General features: G+C 41.7%; 1 protein-coding gene across 4 annotated transcripts in view; it reads left to right on the top strand.

The window, feature by feature from the left end:
* The window catches only part of LOC122564452 (sodium/hydrogen exchanger 3), a 131,276-nt gene that overhangs the window by 24,369 nt on the left and 87,041 nt on the right, over positions 1-19,866 (top strand). For 2 of the 4 annotated variants that reach the window (XM_087978550.1, XM_087978551.1), the window contains exon 2: positions 5,886-7,755. The exons of the other annotated variants lie outside the window; for them this stretch is intronic. In XM_087978550.1, the coding sequence (XP_087834676.1) occupies positions 7,482-7,755 (274 nt within the window). In that variant the 5' untranslated portion in view covers positions 5,886-7,481. The remainder of the gene's footprint in view (positions 1-5,885; positions 7,756-19,866) is intronic. 4 annotated transcript variants of the gene reach the window in all.

The following is a 19,866-nucleotide window of genomic DNA, read 5'->3' as shown; positions in this document are numbered from 1 at the left end:
GTGCTCTTTGTATTATGTGTTTAGAACTGCAAATCTAAAACCAAGTATTTTGGTATCTCAACAACACTAGGCCAGTTGTTTATTATCTTCAGGCATATTAGAACAAATTTTCTTTGAAGGCGCCTGAAGCCGATAAGACTAGCCTGATTTATTTTGGATTGTAATGATTGTGGTGGCTATTTCTGTAATTGGTTGTCTTCTATAAATTTGGTCTCTCTCGCTGTGTCTTACCGTGCTGATGTGTAGATCAACCATTAACTGTGACTTATGGTAAAATGTCATTTGTAAATTTGCAAACTTGAGGTGAAGGGAGTTTGTTGCATTGAGAATTCCTTCTTTACTGAATTTTGCACCATAAGTGCTCTAAAATAAGGCCATTCAATCTTGTTGAGATAAAATTGAATAAGATATGGAGAACAGTGAGATTCCTGTAAATGAACCAGCACACAAGTATAGAATGGCCTTTTGTGCTATAAACTCCCTGGTCAAAGTTGATGTTCTCCCATCTCTTAAGTGGTGGAAAAATTGAGCTTTGCATGAATTCAGCTAAAACATGACCAAAAGAGAACACCACACCTAAAAGAAATCCATCAACAGAATGCTTTTAAAGAGCAAACTTTATTCGCTCTTCTTATATTCCACTTTCTTTAGTTAAATGGATTTAAACATTCTCTTTTTTGGGGGGAGCTTTGTTCTTTTGAAGTATTATACATAGGATCTTTTTTACCTTGGGAGTTTTAAACATTTGTCAGAATTACACCAGTTACATGAAGGGTAATAGTTTATCTTTATGACTCCTCATGACCAATGTTATGGTTTTAGATCCGCAAGTCATTGCACCCTGACCAACAATAACAATGCAAGAATATATAGCACCTATCATAACTTATTTCTCAATCATAGCAACATTTCTAATGTACAGAAATGAGCCAGCAGATTTGTGCTTAGCAAGGTCAATTAACAGTCATCTGGTAGTGACCAGTTAATCTATTTTGGTGATTATTGGTTGGGAAATAATATTGTCTGGGACCAGGGGAAGAACCACCTTGTTATTCCCTGAAATAATATCGTGGGGTCTTTATATCCACTTTGAAGGGAAAATAAGGTCTCTGTTTATCTTCTGAAAGATGCCAACTTTATTACCTAGTACCCTTTTTTTTACAAGATAGTAACACATTCCAAGAAATTTCATTGGATTGGCAGACAAAATCTGGCTCTGACTCAATGATGTATTTGGACAGGTGACTAAATACTTCTCCAAAGAAATTGGGAGGGGAGAAAAGGAGGGAAATTGCAATGTGGAAATTGGAATGCACCAAGAGCCAGAAGTGCATGTTATTGGAGATGACCCTGAGATAAGGAAGAGTCAAAGTGGAGCGTATAGGTGGGAAGGAAGATGGGCAGGTAGGACAGTTCAAGAGGGCAGTGCTGAATTGGAGAGTTGGATTTGGATAACGTGGAAGGAGGGGAGATGAGGAAACTGGTGAAACTGACATTGATTCTGTGTGGTTGGAGGATCCCAAGGTGGAAGATGAGTTCTTTCTCCAGTCATCTGGTGGATAGGATTTGGTGGTGGAGGAGGCCCAAGACTTGTATGTCTCTGGTGGAGTGGCAGGGGGAATTGAAGTGGTTGGCCACAAGAGGAGTGGGGTGGTTTAGTGAGTGTGCCCTGGAGATGTTCTCTGCAACGTTCCACGTGTTGATGTCCTGTCTCCCCAATGTAGAGGAGACCACATTGGGAGCAACGGACACAGTAGATGAGGTTTTTGGATTTGCAGGAAAATCTCTGCAGGACATTGAAGAATCTTTTAGAGCCTTGGATGGAGGTGGGGCAGGAGGTGTGGACGCAGGTTTTACACCTTTTGCAGTGGCAAGGGAAGGTGTCTGGAGTGGAGGATTGGTTGTTGGGGAGCTACAACAGCTACCTGGACTACACCTCTCACTCCCTCTCCCGTAAAAACGCTATCCCTTACTCCCAATTCCTCTGCCTCCACTGCATCTGCTCCCAGGAGGATCAATTCATATCCATGAAATCCCAGATGGCTTCCTGTTTCAATGACTGCAATTTCCACTTACTCACATGGTCAACAATGCCCTCCCAGTGCGTCTCCTCCACTTCCTGCACTTGCATCCTTGAACCCCACTCCTCCAACCACAACAAGGATAGAATCCTCCTCACCTTCCACTCCACCAATCTCTGGATACAGCAAATCATCCTCCACCACTTCTGCCACCTATAATCAATCCCCACCATCAAAAATACATTTCCCTCCAACCCTTTTCAGTTTTCCACAAAGACCATTCCCTTTGCAACTCCCTCGTTAGGTCCACACACCCCGCCAACCAACCCTCCACTCCCAACACCTTCCCTTGCCACCACAAGAGGTGTAAAACCTGCACCCACACCTCCTGCCTTACCTCCATCCAAGGCTCCAGAGGAGTCTTCCACATCCAGCAGAAATTTTTCTGCACATCCAAACACCTCATCTATGTCCATTACTCTTGATGTGGTGTCTTCTACATTGGGGAGACAGGATGCCAACTTGTGGAATGTATCAGAGAACATCTCCTGGACATAAGCACTAAACAACTCCACTGCCCTGGGCTCATCATCACTTCAACTTCCCCACCCATCCTGCCAAGGATGTGCAAGTCCTGGGACATCTCCACTGCCAACTGGAGGAAGAACACCTCATCTTCCACCTTGGGATCCTCCAACCACATGGAATCTGTCGGTTTCACCAGTTTCCTCATCTCCCCTCCCCCCACATTATCCCAGATCCAACCTGCCAATTCGGCACTGTTCTCTTGAACTGTCCTACCCGTCCATCTTCCTTCCCAACTATCCCTTCCACCCTCCTCTCTGACTTATCACTATCACAACCCCCACCTCCATCTACCTAAAGCATTCCCAGCTACCTTTTCCCTAACCCCACCCCTCTCCCATTTATCTCTCAGTCCTCTTGGGGCCCCCTCCCACATTTCTGATAAAGGGCTTATACTTAATGTCAACTCTCTTGCTCCTTGGAAGGTGCTTTTTGACTCTGATCTCTAATATCTGCAGTCCTCACTTTCTCCTGTGAATAAGGAAGAGTCCAGGCCAGGGATGAACATGAATATGTGGATAAGAATTTTGAATTTGCAATGGGCATCAGCATGGTCAATGAATGAGTGATTTGTCAAGACCGGTTGATCATAGATCCAGCAGAATCTTTTGATAATGTGTTTTGATTCCAAGGATGGGAGATTGAGCTTCAATCATGCAGCATTCTCCATACTGCATGCAAGTGTCAGCCTGGATTATGAGCTCTGTTCTGATGTCTCTCTTGAATCTGAGCTTGTGAATCTGAAGAAAGAGTTCATTACCTGTGGTTGTTGACCACTTAAAATCATGGACGTGAAAGTTCTCACAATGGTCTGAATAATATTTATCCTTTAACCAGTATTGCCAAAATTGACTATCTGGTCATTATCATTGTTTACAAGAACTTGCAGTCCAAATTGGTGAATGTTTCTACAATATATATAAAAACTTTGCAAAAAGCACTTTGGCTATAGAGTGGGAGAGATGTATAGCATGGAAACAGCACCAACTCGTCCATGCTGACCAAGTATCCTAAACTAATCCAGTCCCATTTGCCAGCATCTGGCCCATGTCCCTCTAAACCCTTTCTATTCATATATCCATTAGATGCCTTTTAAATGTTGCAATTGTATCAGCCTCCACCACTTCCTCTGGCAGCTCATTCCATACATGCACCACCTCTTAGGTCCCTTTTCATATCTTTCCCCTCTCACCCTAAACCTATGCCCTCTAGTTCTGGACTCCCCCACCCCAGGGAAAACAACTACAACCTATTCAGCCTCTCCCTATTGCACAAACCCTCCAACCCTGGCAACATCCTTGTACATCTTTTCAGAACCCTTTCAAGTTTCACAACATTCTTATAAAAAGATTTAGGAGATGCAGCGGTTCTGAAAGGAATGATTTGTTCCAGCAAGAATAGAGCATCATTGTTTTTTCAAACTCTCGCAACTCATGAGGATTACTTCTGAGATACAGAAACCACCACCCATTTGAGTGGCTTTTTGTGCTAGCCCACAGATCCGCCCAGGTGTCCACTGGGAGAACATCTTCCTCCAAAGGGCATCATGAGCTGACAGTTAAGAGGACTTCAAAAGATCCTCACATGCGTCTGAAAGCCCAGAGTTACTATTGAAATACACTTGATGTCCATTATTAAAATCATCGCCAGCCCCTCCGATGAGGGTGACTGGCTCCCACTCCTCAGGATGCGTCCATACTTGGCTGTACAGACTGATGTGGCTTCTGCAGAATCTGACATGCTTGGAGCAGGATCTGGTCATGGTGGGATGTTGGTGTGGCAGAGAGATCCTTTTATGCTGTTAAAAGCAAATTACTGCGGATGTTGGAATCTGAAACCAAAAGAGAAAATGCTAGAAAATCTCAGCAGGTCTGGCAGCATCTGAAAGGAGAGAAAAGAGCTGACGTTTCGAGTCGAACTGACCCTTTGTCAAAGCTCCTTTTTATGCTGTTGTCGCTTGGCTTCCATGTTTTTCCGACCAAGTCTTCATGCTCGATGCCTTCCCGATTGCTCTGCTCTTCCTCCACTTTGAAAGATCTTGGGCCAATGATTCCCAGGTGTCTGTGGGAATGCTGCGGCCTTGAGGGTATTCCTGAAGTGTTTCCTCTGTCTGCCAGGGCTCACCTGTTTTGAAGCTGGGAGTAGAGCACTTGGTTGGTTCTGCAGACACTGTGCCTAGCCCATTACAACCAATCAAGGGGAAGGTCAGTGCCTCGATACTGGGGATGTTGGCCTGTTCAAGTTCACTGGCATGTCCCAGCAGATTCGCAGGATTTTTTGCAGGCAGCTTTAGTGGTACTGCTACAGTGCCTTAAGGTGTCTACTGTAGACTGTCCATATCTCACAGCCATATAGGAGGGTGGGAATCGACACAACTCTGTATACCATGAGCTTGGTGTCAGATCTGATTGTTGTCATTGAACACCCTTTTGTTCAGGCAGTGAAAGGCTGTGCAAGCACCCTGGAGCTAGTGTTGGATCTCTTCTTCAATAACTGCTTTGGTCCACAGGACACTCTGGAGATATTGGAAATGGCCAGAGAGTTCTCTAAGGCCTCCTTGTGGACCTTGAGCATCAAGGGTTTGCTCTGTAATGCTGGACCAGGTTAGTGAGGAACCTTTTGACTTGCGGATGTTCACCGTGAGACCCATCCTCTTATATTGCCTCCGTAAAGGTGCTGATGATACTCTGGAGTACATCCTGAGTTTGCACATATGCAAACGTCAACCGTGTACTGCAGCTTGATGGACACTGATTGCAATGACTTTGGTTTTGACTTGGAGGTGGAATATCTCCCATTGGTTCTCTAGTTTAGCTCTGTTCTGTCAGGGAACTTGTTGAAGGTAGATTAAGAGCTTGATGTCCAATAACCTGACAACTGTCCATTTGGTGCCTGCCTGACTGCAAATGTCCCCAACTGTGCAACCTACAGTCAAGTCCCAGGTTCAAGCTTCCACAAAGTTTGGACCACCCTCAATTGCTTGAAAAGGCTAGGGTAGATGTAGTCACTACTTCCATACAAAGAACATGAGGAGCTACTGGAATTCTAACAGTGGCTGATCAAATCAAACTGTTGCCCAAATACTATGTTTGCCCTGGGGGGATGGTGGGGGCAATTAGATTGAACTAGTGACTAGAGGCTCTGGAGATGTGCTCAAATTCTCCCCCCCTCACCAATTGTAGTTGGTGGAATTAAAATTAAATTAATGTCTAGAGTTGAAAGTTTCTCTCAGTAATGGTGACTGAAATTATAATTAATTACTATTACACTTTTTTTTAGGGAAATCTGCCAACCTTGCTTATTCTGGCCTCCATGTGACTCCAAACCCATGGCTGATTGTTTAATCGTGATGAAGGGCTTTTGTCCGAAGTCGCTGCACCTGCTCCTTGGATGCTGCCTGACCTGCTGTGTTTTTCCAGCAACACTCTCTCGACTCTGATCTCTAGCATCTGCAGTCCTCCCTTTCGCCTGATTCTTTTAACTGTCCTCTGCCTTTCCGGCCCATTTTTGTATCTGTTCAAGTGCAATTAAGGATGGGCAAGAAATACTGGCCACCCACATTGCATGACTTTTAAAAAAAAAATTAATGTCGATCGCTGTTTAAATGGTTAACTGATTTTTTTAAATTATTGACCTTTTTAACAGTGGACTGTAACTGCATCCCCAGACGTAACAACAATAAAAACTTCCCAAAAGAATGTCTGACAGTAGCTGTACCACATTTAACGTATTACCCTACCCCCCACATACACGGCAAAGTTTTCATAAATGCATCCCTTTTTGTTATGGGACCGCTTACTTTATTTAAAAGTTTTTTTTTGAATGGGTAACTTCTCGACATGTACGTATCCTAATGCTCAATTAACTAACTAAATAAATGAAGATGTCTTAAAAAATCTAATTTTTTGACAGGCCACCAAACTACACTTGCTATTTTAATGCAGGTCGCCAATACATTTTACTTATCACAGACTAGCGTCTTGTCATACTTCAATTGAGCGCGTAACTTGAAGTTCTATCTCCCTTAATGAAGTTACATCATAACCTGTATGCATTGTTAAATCAGTTTTTTTAATTAAAAGTGATCTCTGCAACTTCTTCAAAAAGACAAAAACTTGCTTTCAATCCGGTAAACAATCATTTATTGGAGTATGTGGTTAAATGTCTCGTTGGTTGCTCTTCAGTGGCGAAATGTTCTTGTCTCTTAAACAGGTCCTGCACTTTTGGACTGCACAAGAAACGTGCAATTTGCCTTAAAGGACAAGTCCAGCAGTGGTGTTTTCTAATTCCCATAACTGAATCGAAATATTGAGGATGCTGGAAATCCGAGCGAAAAACCAAATGCTGCCGATTTGGCAGCATCGTTGGAGAGACAAACCGAGTTCATATTTCCAGTACGCGGAGTTAAAACAGATTTAACCACTTCGTTGCTGGCGAGGTGTCCACCCCTCTCACTGTTTACTGGGGATTTCTAGTAAGGTGAGATCTCCCTTCAAAGACCTTTTTTTTTGACTGGATTACCAACAATGATCCATCTCTGATCTCTCCTGCAGCCAGTAAATAACATCCTTAACCTTTTCTCGCGTGGAGCAGACAGCAATAATTTTACGCAAATACAGCGGTGCAATCCTGGTCGAGGGAGGAGGGAACGCTGGCACTTGCTGGAAGATTTTTGAAAGTGGGATAGGACTTCATTTGAGGTACCTGGTGAGGGGGCGAAGTCTTGCTGTGATTATAGGTGTAGGGAATGTAATCCTGTCTGGGATGAGACGGTGGCCCCACCTCCTTTTTAATTGGCCCCGCTTGATAAATAGAGCGATTAGGTGTTTGCCTGAGCACTCGGAACAGTCTCCCTCTGGGATTTGATCGAGGAATATGGGGATGGATCGGAGCCAGCATGCGGGCAGGAGCAGCCTTTGCTGTCCTGTCTTGTTGTCCCTCTCAGTCTTTCTGTGCTGCTCAGCAGCAGAAGGAACTGCTAACCAGATCCCGCAGAGGGATCCGGGTCCGCTCATTGGAGAGATCCGGTCCGGCTCAGTTGACAACTCGACCAGCAAGGATTACCAGATCGTTCAACTTAATTGGCCACATGTCAAGGACACGTACATCATTGCAGTCTGGATCTTAGTGGCCAGTTTAGCTAAAATTGGTGAGCAATTGGGGTCTTACATATGTTTGATCTCTCTTTCAACCCTCCCTTTGGAGTTCGCATTTTTTTTTCGGGTGTCGGTTAGCTCAGTTGGCTGGACGGCTGGTTTGTGAAGCAGAGTAATGCCAACAGCTGTTGCTAACTGGAGTGTAGTGACCCTCCAGTTGAACTACCACCAATCGTGTCTATAAATGAGAGAACAGTCTCTGTGGTCCGGGAAAAGTAGGGCAACTTCACTTTTTTCCCAAAATTAGCTCTCTTTGGATTCTGTGTCCCAGGAAAGCAAGGTGGTGGCTGGATGGGAGGGTTTTTGGAAATGATCAGTAGAGGGAGAGCATCCCTTTTTCCTTTTTTTTTTGAAGTTTGCAGGCTTGTTTTCCTATCTCATGGAAGTCTGTTAAACTATCTAAAAACAAAGCTGCAGATGTTGTAAACCAGAAACAAATTGTTGGGAAAGCTCATTAGATCTGGCAGCACCTGTGGAGAGAAATCAGAGTTAGTATTTCTGGTCCAGTCACCCTTCCTCAGGTTCTGAAGCAGTTGCTATGGTAGAACTGGTTGAACATTTTGCTGAAGTTAGCATTTTGTTGAACACAGGCATAAACTTTGCAACACAGCTCCAGTCTCCATTAATTTGACCCTGATCTAGTCTGTCTAACTCTCTATCTGGAACAAAGTGAGGACTGCAGATGCTGGAGATCAGAGTTGAGGGTGTGGTGCTGGAAAAGCACAGCAGCTCAGGCAGCATCCAAGGAGCAAGAGCATTGACATTTTCAGGCATGAGCCCTTCATCAGGAAGGGCTCATGCCCTTCCTGATGATGGGCTCCTGCCCGAAACGTCGATTCTCCTACTCCTCAGATGCTGCCTGACCTGCTGTGCACTGACTCTCTATCTCATCTGTTCTGCCCCTCAACTCATACACATGCCTCACGTTAAACTTCTTTTTTGAAGCTTCCCATCCTGATATGACTAATTTCCTAAGGAAGGATAGATTGATACAATTATCTGCTATCAATTTTTGCAGAAACATTTTATTTATTATTGTCTCATAGTAAAGGTCTCTGGTGTATTAAGTATCTCTTGAGCTTTTTTTAGTCATCTTTCAGTTTGAATTATTTGAAAGTTGAGGAATGCATATGCAGATAGGTTTAGTGACTGGTTTTGATGCAGTTCACAATTTAGTTACTCCATTTAGTTACAATGTCATGACAGTCCAAGAATTATAATGGTCGATTAATTATTTTAAGAGGTTGTTTTAAACAGTGCTCACCATTCATTGGGCCTGCCTCAGCTGGTCACCATGATATATATTTTATTTGGGCGCCACGGTGGCACAGTGGTTAGCACTGCTGCCTCACAGCGCCGGAGACCCGGGTTCAACTCCCGCCTCAGGCAACGGTCTGTGTGGAATTTGCACGTTCTCCCCGTGTCTGCGTGGGTTTCCTCCGGGTGCTCCGGTTTCCTCCCACAGTCCAAAGATGTGCAGGTCAGGTGAGTTGGCCATGCTAAATTGCCCCGAGTGTTAGGTGAGGGGCAAATGTAGGGGTATGGGTGGGTTGCGCTTCGGCGGGTCGGTGTGGACTTGTTGGGCCGAAGGGCCTGTTCCCACACTGTAATGTAATCTAAAAAAAAATCTAATCTAAAACATTCATCCAACTGGGTGCATCAAGAGAAATGAAAGGAAAGAGGAAAATAGAGGGGGGGTTGCAGAGAGAGTGAGAGTGAGAGATTTTACCATTGTGTTTCACTTAACGTTCAAAGGATCCAAACAAAAATCATTTGTAATGTTGAATGTTCTGTCCTGAAGAGGTTGATTGGAAGTAATTAATAATTGTCATTTTAAAGAAAATGTATACATTCTGCAGTGGGTCTATGTCATCTGTGTAGGACCACTTCTCCATCCTGAAATCAGCTAACTGAATAAAGAACAGTATGAGCCCTGACCCTTTTCTTGTCTTTAACACTCTTACAATTGTCTTTTATGAACTGAGCCTTGGAGGGATCTATGGACGGTGATCTGGAACATCTTTAAGTACTTAAGCAATCGTATTGCACTCATATTTAGCACTAATGGACATGAAAGGAACAACATCTTTTCAATGATTTGGTTTTAGTGCGATGGCTGTGCTTGGTGTGGTACTTTTTGAGGAACGTTTTGATTTTAGTCTTTTGAAAGCTGCAGTTTACTTCCATGGAAATCTGTTATTATCTGGTTGCCTTTCATCCAAGAGTTTAAGGAGTAAGCTATTTCTCCCAGTGGAAACTGGCAGAAGATAGGAAGTGTTAGTGCTGTGGCTTAACGTTGGCCCCATGTCTCAATGACCTGACCAAGCTTAGTAAGCTGGGGATTTTGGGATTGGTTTTAGTGACTTTATGATCACTGGCAAATTGGGCTCATGCAATGCCGGTCCAAAGTTGTGCAGTCTAGGTGGATTAGCCATGGGATATGCAGGTTTAGCAGGATAGGGTAGAGGAACAGATCTGGGTGGGACGACTGATGTGGACTCAATGGGCCGAATGGCCACCTTCAACACGATAAGGATTCGATGAATGCAGACATAGAATTCTAATGCTAAGTGTAGGAACAAGCATAGTGTCTTTTTTTTTTTAGGATAATCTTTGCAAGGAAGTAAAGGTGTGGGTATGGTGGAGACAAAGTTTTTTTGAGTTATTTTTCAAGGAGACTGACAAATTCACAAGTTTTTAGTGAATACTACTTGAATTACCAAGCAAGAAATTTTCTTTTTTACATGAAGACCCTCTGGGGTTGGTCCTATGCTCTGGATGCCCCTCTGATGACCTAACAAGCCTATACTTTACATCTTTGGGCTGATCTGAAAATTAGATTTGATTAGATTACTTAGTGTGGAAACAGGCCCTTCGGCCCAACAAGTCCACACCGCCCCGCCGAAGCGCAACCCACCCATACTCCTACATCTACCCCTTACCTAACACTACAGGCAATTTAGCATGGCCAATTCACCTGACCTGCACATCTTTGGACTGTGGGAGGAAACCGGAGCACCCGGAGGAAACCCACGCAGACACTGGGAGAATGTGCAAACTCCACACAGTCGCCTGAGGCGGGAATTGAACCCGGGTCTCTGGCGCTGTGAGGCAGCAGTGCTAACCACTGTGCCACCGTGCTGCCCAAAATGTGTTGCTGGAAAAGCGCAGCAGGTCAGGCAGCATCCAAGGAGCAGGAGAATTGACATTTCAGGCATGAGCCCTTCTTCAGGAAGGGCTGTGATTCCTGAAGAAGGGCTTATGCCCAAAGCGTCGATTCTCCTGCTCCTTGGATGCTGCCTGACCTGCTGCGCTTTTCCAGCAACACATTTTCAGCTCTGATCTCCAGCATCTGCAGACCTCACTTTCCATCTTTGGGCTGATGTCAAATCATTCTTTCATCCTACATGTTCATATTTCCAGCGAGATTCATTGAAAGGGAAGTGGTGCAATAATGTGATATTCTCTGAATCAATGGCCCTTTAAACATGACATCCAAGTTTACTTTTGAGCAATGTACAGCAAGGATTCTAAGTTAACCCTTGTTTAGGGTACAATTCACACTATTTGTGTACTAACTGAATCCTTTATGGAATTCCTGCAAATAATTATTTTCTGTAATTGAGAGTCCAGTGCCTTAATAAACCTGCATCCTTCCTACAATTAAAAAAAAACCTTGAATTGCAGCAAAGGGAACAATAAATATTCAAGTCCAGTCTTTTCATTTGAAACATGAGGGGAAAAGAACACTTTTATTGAGCTGACACTTGTTCTATGACAGACATCCAAAGAAAGTCATGATGTCATGACATTTCTCAGTGTCCCATACGCAGACTCTGGTCTGAAACAAAGCAATTTATAATTTTTGCTTGTACCAAGCTTGTCATGAAATAATACAAGGGATGCTTTCTGCAATCAGATTGTTTGTCTGAAGGTGGAAATGATTGTGCTTGAACAGGATTGAGATTAAAGTCATTTGAGCCAAAGGGAGAGGCTGAATAGGCTGGGGCTGTTTTACCTGGAGTGTCGGAGGCTGAGGGTGACCTTATGGAGATTTACAAAATTGAGGGGCATGGATAGGATAAATAGGCAAAGTCTTTTCCCTGGGGTCAGGAAGTCCAGAACTAGAGGGCATAGGTTTAGGGTGAGAGGGGAAAGATATAAAAGAGACCTAAGGGGCAACTTTTTCACGCAGAGGATGATACATATATGGAATGAGCTGCCAGAGAAAGTGGTGGAGACTGGTACAATTGCAACATTTAAGAGGCATTTGGATGGGTATATGAATAGGAAGGGTTTGGAGGGATATGGGCTGGGTGCTGGCAGGTGGGACTAGATTGGGTTGGGATATCTGATCGGCATGGACGGGTTGGACCGAAGGGTCTGTTTCCATGCTGTACATCTCTGACTCTAAATAGTATGTAAATACTTGATGGCTAAATAATTTTTATTGGATGACAAACTTCATACTTCACAAAGCACCAACCTTTGCACAGTAGTGTTGTGGGTGTCCACAGCCTTCTGATTGTTACCTTGGACATCAAAAATTATTCTTTTGCATAAGTTTTGGGAATAAGTTCTAGCAAGTCTGTTTTGATTCTGAATGTGGGTGAAACTCAGCTGGGTTACTTGCATCCATGATTAGAACAAAACTCAATGACGTTACACTTCAATGTTATAGGCTGGGCTCTGTAGTAGCAATCTTACCCCAGTGAGAAAACTGGATTCGTGCTCTGCTCCAGAGACGTGCAAACATAATTTAGTTTGAAGCACTCCATATGGTTCAATTCAAGGTGCTGTCTTTTAGTTGAAACCTATTGACCCTCTGTTGGGATATAGAGATTCTATGGCAGTTTTTGAAGAGCGAGGGGAATTTTTATGTTTGCAATGCAATACTTGCCTCTCTCCAAAACACAGTTTTGACTTTATCTCCTTTCTATTTCTTCTGTAGGATCTTGCTGTCTGCAAATTGACCATTGTATTTCTACAGTGACTCCAATTTGAAGTAACTAATTGGTTTAAGATATTTTTCAAATGTCACGTATTCAACAAAAACACTTTTTTTTTACAAATACAAGAAAAAGAAATTATTCACATTCATAATGTGCTTTTTTATGATTTGGAATGAGTACAGGACAGTAGGAAGCCATTTGGCCCATTTGTATGCTGGCTCTCTAGCTAACAGAATTGCACTTTCATTTCTACCCTTTCTATAACCTTGACAAATTGATTTCCCTTCAGCTGTTTATGCAGATCCCTAGTAAATTGACTTAAATCTATCTTTGTTGTGCTTTCAGTTTGTATAATACAGATTCTAGCCTCCGACATCTTTAAAGTTCTGTACAACCAATGAAATTGTTATGAATTGTAAACATTGTAACTTTAGTTGCTGCTTCCTTCCTTCCATATGGAGCAGTAGGCCACACCTTCATCTAGTTAACATTGCTGAACATTAATTGCAGTAGTAATATTTTATTCCCAATGCAATGAAGTAGTATTGTGTATGTTTCACATACTTTGTGACTTGCTAAAGATAAGCTTAATAATTGCACGCACGCAATTATAAGTTCTTTGATATTCAATAACACAATTATCTGAGTTTGTTTTGGTTAAAAGAATAGATTTATCTTGTATATTGGATAAAAATAATTAATGGAGTATAATAAAATGGATTGCTCATAAGTCAATGATTAATGTATTTGAGTATTGATTTTAAATGAGTGCAAGACAAACAACTCACTTGTGTTAACTTTACATGACTTTTCTTTCCTCAATACACTTTTTATTATATTGAATCTTACAATTTGACAAAGCTGATTCCCTTCAGATGCAACTTTATTATATTCTGCAGTATTCAACAGACAAAATCTTTTGGCAGAATGTGGAACCAGATAAGGAAGTTAAATAAAATAACATTGAGTTCTTGAACAATTCTTTATTGGAGAAGGGAAGATAAGGAATTACTTGGAATGCTATAGGATCTGGCCCTTGATTTGAATTGATGCTCCAAACCTGGATAATAAAACCAAATGTAAACTTGTCAAGTTTGCAGTTGATGATAACAGCAACTTTACTACATTCTGATCTGTGACAGCACAGATGGTGTGCAGGTCTCTTCTCATTGACCATACTTAATGGAGTGAATGGTTTAAGATTTGAGGTTGGGCGTCAGGCTGACCCAATGTTTTTAATATTTGAATTGTTAAATTGAAAGCCTTTCATAGGACTTCAATTCATGCTGGTCAGAAGTCATTAGTAGGTTGATTGATAGATACTAATCAAGGTTTTAGTAATTTGTGCTACATTTAGAGTAAGTTGGATTCTGAACATCATCAGCCATCAGAAATGCCATGGAAGGACAGCAGGATTACAGCATCCATCGAGATTTAGCAGAAAACCTGTGGATTTTTTTTTTTCCCCAGCACTGTTTTGGAAACCGTTCATGTTCCTTAAGTGCAATTGTGGCTTTTCAGTCTGGCTTGCATCTCTAATTCCAATATGTGTCTTTTTGAGCAGTTTTGAAAAAATGATCTTGTAAATAATTGTATGTGTTTGTGTGTCTATTCAATGCGCTCTCTCAGCTGTAAAGAATGGCCACAATCTAGACTGCATTCTACTGTTTCTCAATGACAATATTACTTTGAAAGGGTCATTGTCATCAGCAATCACTCGCTAATGAGTATGATTATCCACCTTGGAAATTCCATGTGACTGGTCTTGGGTTTGTGGCCCCTTGCATGGCTGATTAGCACAATCTTTGGGGCTGCATCTCCAACAACAGAGAAAATTCGATTGGCATTCGATTAACCAAATTTCAGATTATCTGAACAAGATCACAAGATCCCGTTGGTTGGCTAACTGTTATCCAGCATTCGATTAACTGAATGAAATACTTCCTGCCTGTGCCCTTCGGACAATCGAGGTTCCTCTGTATACCATTTGTGTGTGGTGCTGAATTTCTCTTGGGTAAATGTGGAGAATCTTTTAACATGGGAATGCAGTTGCACATCAGCAGACACACTTTCTTGACAGAAGGTAGATCCAGTTCCAGAGGGAAGGAAAACTCTGACTTGGGATCCATCTACAACTGTAGCTGTGATATTTGTGTGAAATCTTCCACCTGAATTATTGCTGAGGACTTTTTTTTTTAAATTGCATTTTTGTCTTGTTTCTCCCCACTCCTGACAGTGTCTGCACAATACTCCAGCCTCTCCTCCACAGCAAAGTGGCAAACCATGCAAGGGGTTTTGAAAAGATAAAGATCCTATTAAAAATACATTGCAGTAATTAGGGAACATTGTACTTCCTGACCATCAAATGTTCATCAATCACTGTGACCATTAAATGAAATTAAGATGCAATGTGGCAAATATGTGAGGAAATGCACATAAAAATCAACATCTCTGTTTCAGAAAGGAAGCATTTATGGAAAAATTTTATTGCCAGTTAAATTCTGAGGCTACGTTGCATAGATTCAGCTTGTAGTCCTTTTGATGTGAATAAGGTTGAGGGATGATTTGAAATAAATCATTAAGATGTGCTTAAAAGGATATGTTAGAGTTGATGACAAAACTGCTTTCTCTTGTCGGGTTGTCCAGAATATGGGAGTCAAAACAAACTTGAGTGTTTTGAGGAAGATAAAAATCTGGAATGTTCTTTCAAAAAGGTGAGGTTGAGCTGATCATCACCTGATGAGGAACATTAGACATTTGCTCGGAGTTCCAAGAAAGACGAGTTCATATTTGTGTGAGGTGACAACAATTGTACAAACACTTTGTATTTGTATAGCAGCTTCAATACAGTAAAGGGTTCCTAAGAGTCTTTTCTGATAAAACTTGGCACCACGATGTTCTGGAAAGTCATGTAAAGTATGGACAGAGATTGATTTTTCAAGAAATGCCTTTGGGGTGAGGTTTAAAGAGGGAATTCCTCATCGTGAGTCTAAGTAGTTTACTGGCGCTAAAGCAATATGATGAAGGCTCCGATTTGAAAGAACAGCAGATTGCACAGAAGATTGAGTCAGAAGTTAGAGATGAGCCAGCATTAATGACGCTAGGGAATCAAACACCAGGAGGAGCCTTTAAATGTCAAGGTGTTGGTGTAGCATGTATTATGAAACATCAGAATTATCACATTGTTTTGGCAAATTCCTCTCTACTTTGCAATAACCAACCCATTGAATACCTGCCCTTTTGAATCTGTGGTGATTATCAACTTGGAAAATTTAACCAAAATATCCAGACAAAGTTACTACAAATTGACTGCATAGAAACCTACACAATATCGTTGTATGTATTTTCATTTTTGGCAAGAAAAATACTTTTTTAAAGGTCAGCTTTCATGGATGCCTGCACCTAGCGTGAGTAGTGCCCTGAGACTTTGATCCAGAGCTCCAACCTCCAGGTGGCAGCAGGCAGTTTGACCAGTCACTCATGATGTACTGTGTCCCACAGCAGCAATTGGGTGAATAAAGAGGGAAACGTGAAGTCAGTCAAACATATTCTTTTTTTTGTTTTGATTAGTTCTCAACCAGGCTGCACTGACTAGGCAGAAGGCTTTCCCCTGTGATGTCTGGAACCAAGGGTACAGTCTGGGATTATTATTTTAGGACTGAGATGAAGATGGTGAATCTTTTGGCATTCTCTGCACCAGAGGGCTGTAGAGGTGCAGTTATTGATAGTCAAGGCAAAGTGACTTTCTAAATGTTCAAAATATCTTTGCAGATAGTACAGCTATAGAAATACTGCACAGAAGGGGGCCCCTTGGCTCATCTTGTCCATACCTCACCAAAAACACCTAAATGCCCTTTCTAATCCCATCTATGTGCACTGGCTCATAGCCCTGCAGTTTACAGCTATTAAGGGGCAGATCTGGTACACCAGGTAGTGCAGGAAAATGATGTGGTGGGAAAAGTCAACCATGATTTAGATGGATGAATTGAATTGAATTTATTGTCACATGTACAGAGGCACAGTGAAAAGTTTTGTCTTGCAAGCAATACAGGCAGATCACATAGTTGCATAGCATAGATAGTAAATAATGGATATACAACAGCAAAAACATAAACACATGTACAGGTGAATGTTAAGAATTTGAGTCCATTGAGTATTCTAACAGTAAGGTAGAAACTGTTACGAAACCGGCTGGTGCGTGTGTTCAGGCTTTTGTATCTTCTCCCCGACGGTAGAGGTTGTAGAGAAACATTGCCAGGCTGAAATGGATCTTTTAAGAATACTGGCGGCTTTTCCTTGCCAGTGGGCCTGGTAAATGGATTATATAGATGGGAAGCTGGCCTTTGTGATTGTCTGGGCCAAGTTCACCACTCTCTGTAACTGTCTTTGATCTTGAATGATACAGTTGCCATACCAGGTAGTGATACCTCCAGACAGAATGCTCTCGATGGCGCACCTATAAAAGTTGGCACGAGTATTCACTGTCATGCCAAGTTTCCTCAGCTGCCTGAGGAAGTAGAGAAGTTGTTGAGTCTTTGTAACCAGTGCATCCACATGAGTCCAAGAGAGCTTGTTGTGGATGACCACTCCCAGGAGCTTGATACATACCAATCATTCCACCTCTGTGCTGTTAATGTGTAGGGGGGCATGAATAACATCCTGCCAAAAGTCAATGAGTTCCTTGGTTTTGCCGGCATCGAGAACTAAGTTGTTCTCAGTGCACCATTTTTCCAGATCTTCCACCTCCCGTCTATAGTTGGTTTCATCGCTGTCTGAGTTTCGACCAGCTGTGATGGTGACAACAATCAATTAAAGGAATAGGAAATAACATTCTGCCATCCTTTTTTCATTATAGGTAAACAGTTGTTGGAATTCAGTTAATTTGCTCATCTGTCAGTTTTTATAGATGAGGTGAGTTTACTTCATGAAGGGACATTGCATCATGGGAACTGAGTGAGTTTAAGCCCAGACACTAGATATGGTTTCAACAGTGTGTCAACTAATAATGTTTTGGAATGACTGGCTAAATGTTTGACACTTGATCCTACAGATTTTGTGGAGGTTCCCGTATAATTTCCAACGCCCACATTCTTTGTTACATATTGGCAAGACAGCACAAGTTGTCCCAAAAATGTGTTGATTGGACTATTTGAACTTCTGTAGTTGGTGAATCATAGAATCCCTAGTGCGGAAGTAGGCCATTCAGCCCATCGAGTACACACTGACCTTTCCAAAGATCATCCAGATTCAAACCCCTATCCTAAACATGTAACCCTGCATTTCCCATGTCTAGTGCATGTAACCTAAATAACCCTGGGCACTGGGCAATTTAGCATAGCCTATCCATCTAACATGCACATCTTAGGACTGAGAGGAACCTGCAGCACCCAGAGGGAACCCCTACAGATATGAGGAGAAAGTCATCAGAGGCTAGAATCAAAGCCAAGTCCATGGTGCTGTGAGGCAGCAGTGCTAACCACTGTGTGACAGGGTGGCACAATGGTATTGGTTTGCTCTTGGCAAGCTGTTGTCCTAGGTCTCCACAAATTGGTGTCTTTCTGGAGTTATTTAATGTCTTCTATGTAGAGTGCATGGATCTACTCAGTGTGACGAACTGTACAAAACGTTGATGTTCCAGTTTGGTAGGAACTTCTGGAGAAGGTAAAATGAAAAAGAGTTTGCCTTGAAATTACTTCAGCATTGTCCCTTAAACACCAAGGCTGAGGAGATGGACGTTCTGGTGACCACCGTCACTCAACTGGGTATGATATAGGCCACAGAACTTTGCTTTGATCTATTGATGTAGCAATATTTAGCATGTTAATAATAAATATTAAAATAATAAATTTTAAAATGCACATGTTGCAATTTCTGTTTAAAGTGACTGCAGGAAAATTCTCAACATCAAAGTATAAATTACTCCGTTTCCCTCTCAACAGAAAGAAGATACTCCTGGGTCAGGCTAATTATGAAAATTGTGTTGATCTCTTAGAGGTCTTATCTTGAAATCCACCCTTTTTTTCTTTTGCTTTTTGAAAAGTGTGGTGAATCGATTTAATGATTGTTTCCATTTCACTTCTTATTTTAAAACTCCTCTATCTCCTAACTTTTTGTTTTGAAGCATTCGATATTTGGATATCAAAATCTAATCTGAAAGTGTGTTGCTGGAAAAGCGCAGCAGGTCAGGTAGCATCCAAGGAACAGGAGAATCGATGTTTCGAGCATAAGCCTAAAGAAGGGCTTATGCCCGAAATGTCGATTCTCCTGTTCCTTGGATGCTGCCTGACCTGCTGCGCTTTTCCAGCAACACACTTTCAGCTCTGATCTCCAGCATTTGCAGCCCTCACTTTCTCCTATCAAAATCTAATGGCCAGTGTTACATTTCACACATTAAAACTGGATGAAATATTTGTGAAAATTTAAATCTCTCAGAAAAAACCACCCATTTTTCTTGTGCAAGTCATTGTGCTTAATAGCAATTAATTGTAGTTGAATGTTTAGTGGTTGTTTTTTCCTGTTTTGTTAAAAGCGCTTTAAACAAAGTCTTGCCTTTTTCCAGACAGCATAAACCTAAACAAATCCTGCACTTGTATACTTCAATTTTAGAGACCTGAAGGAAAACTTATATCTGCCAAATAGAGGTCTATTATCAATGCATGTTATACATTGTTATAATACACTGACATTTATAGATAGGTTATCAATAACATATTTCCTATCAAATAGGTAATGATTACCTCAAGTGAGAGAACAAATGATTTTGTATTGTGGATCTTAGGAAATTATTGAAGCAACAACCAAACCCTTTTTTTAGGAGGCATGAGTAAATGAGGTTAGTTTTTTAAAAATATTATTTTACAGTATTAAGTATCCTTATTGAACTTGCTGTGGAATATGCATGGCTTGCTTGATTTATAGCTCCAGAGAGAAATATTGATCCATTTTAAAAGTCAACTGATAATTGATTTCCTTTCATGTGATTCCGACTGCTGCAATATCAAGTTTTAACTTCAATGTAGTATATCTATGCATTGCAATAAGGTCACTATTAACGTGAAGTTATTTTGCACAATACCTTCATTTTTCTATTTTACTCTTTTATCTATTTTCCTGGAATCACTGGCTGTCTTTGAGAGATGATTACATGTGAAA

This window comes from Chiloscyllium plagiosum, unplaced genomic scaffold (genome assembly GCF_037043375.1).
Source record: "Chiloscyllium plagiosum isolate Xiang-an unplaced genomic scaffold, Cpla_swu_hap1 HiC_scaffold_34, whole genome shotgun sequence".
Lineage (NCBI taxonomy): Eukaryota > Metazoa > Chordata > Chondrichthyes > Orectolobiformes > Hemiscylliidae > Chiloscyllium > Chiloscyllium plagiosum.
The sequence above is the reverse complement of the archived record's forward strand: the minus strand, read 5'-3'. Positions and strand labels throughout refer to the sequence as shown.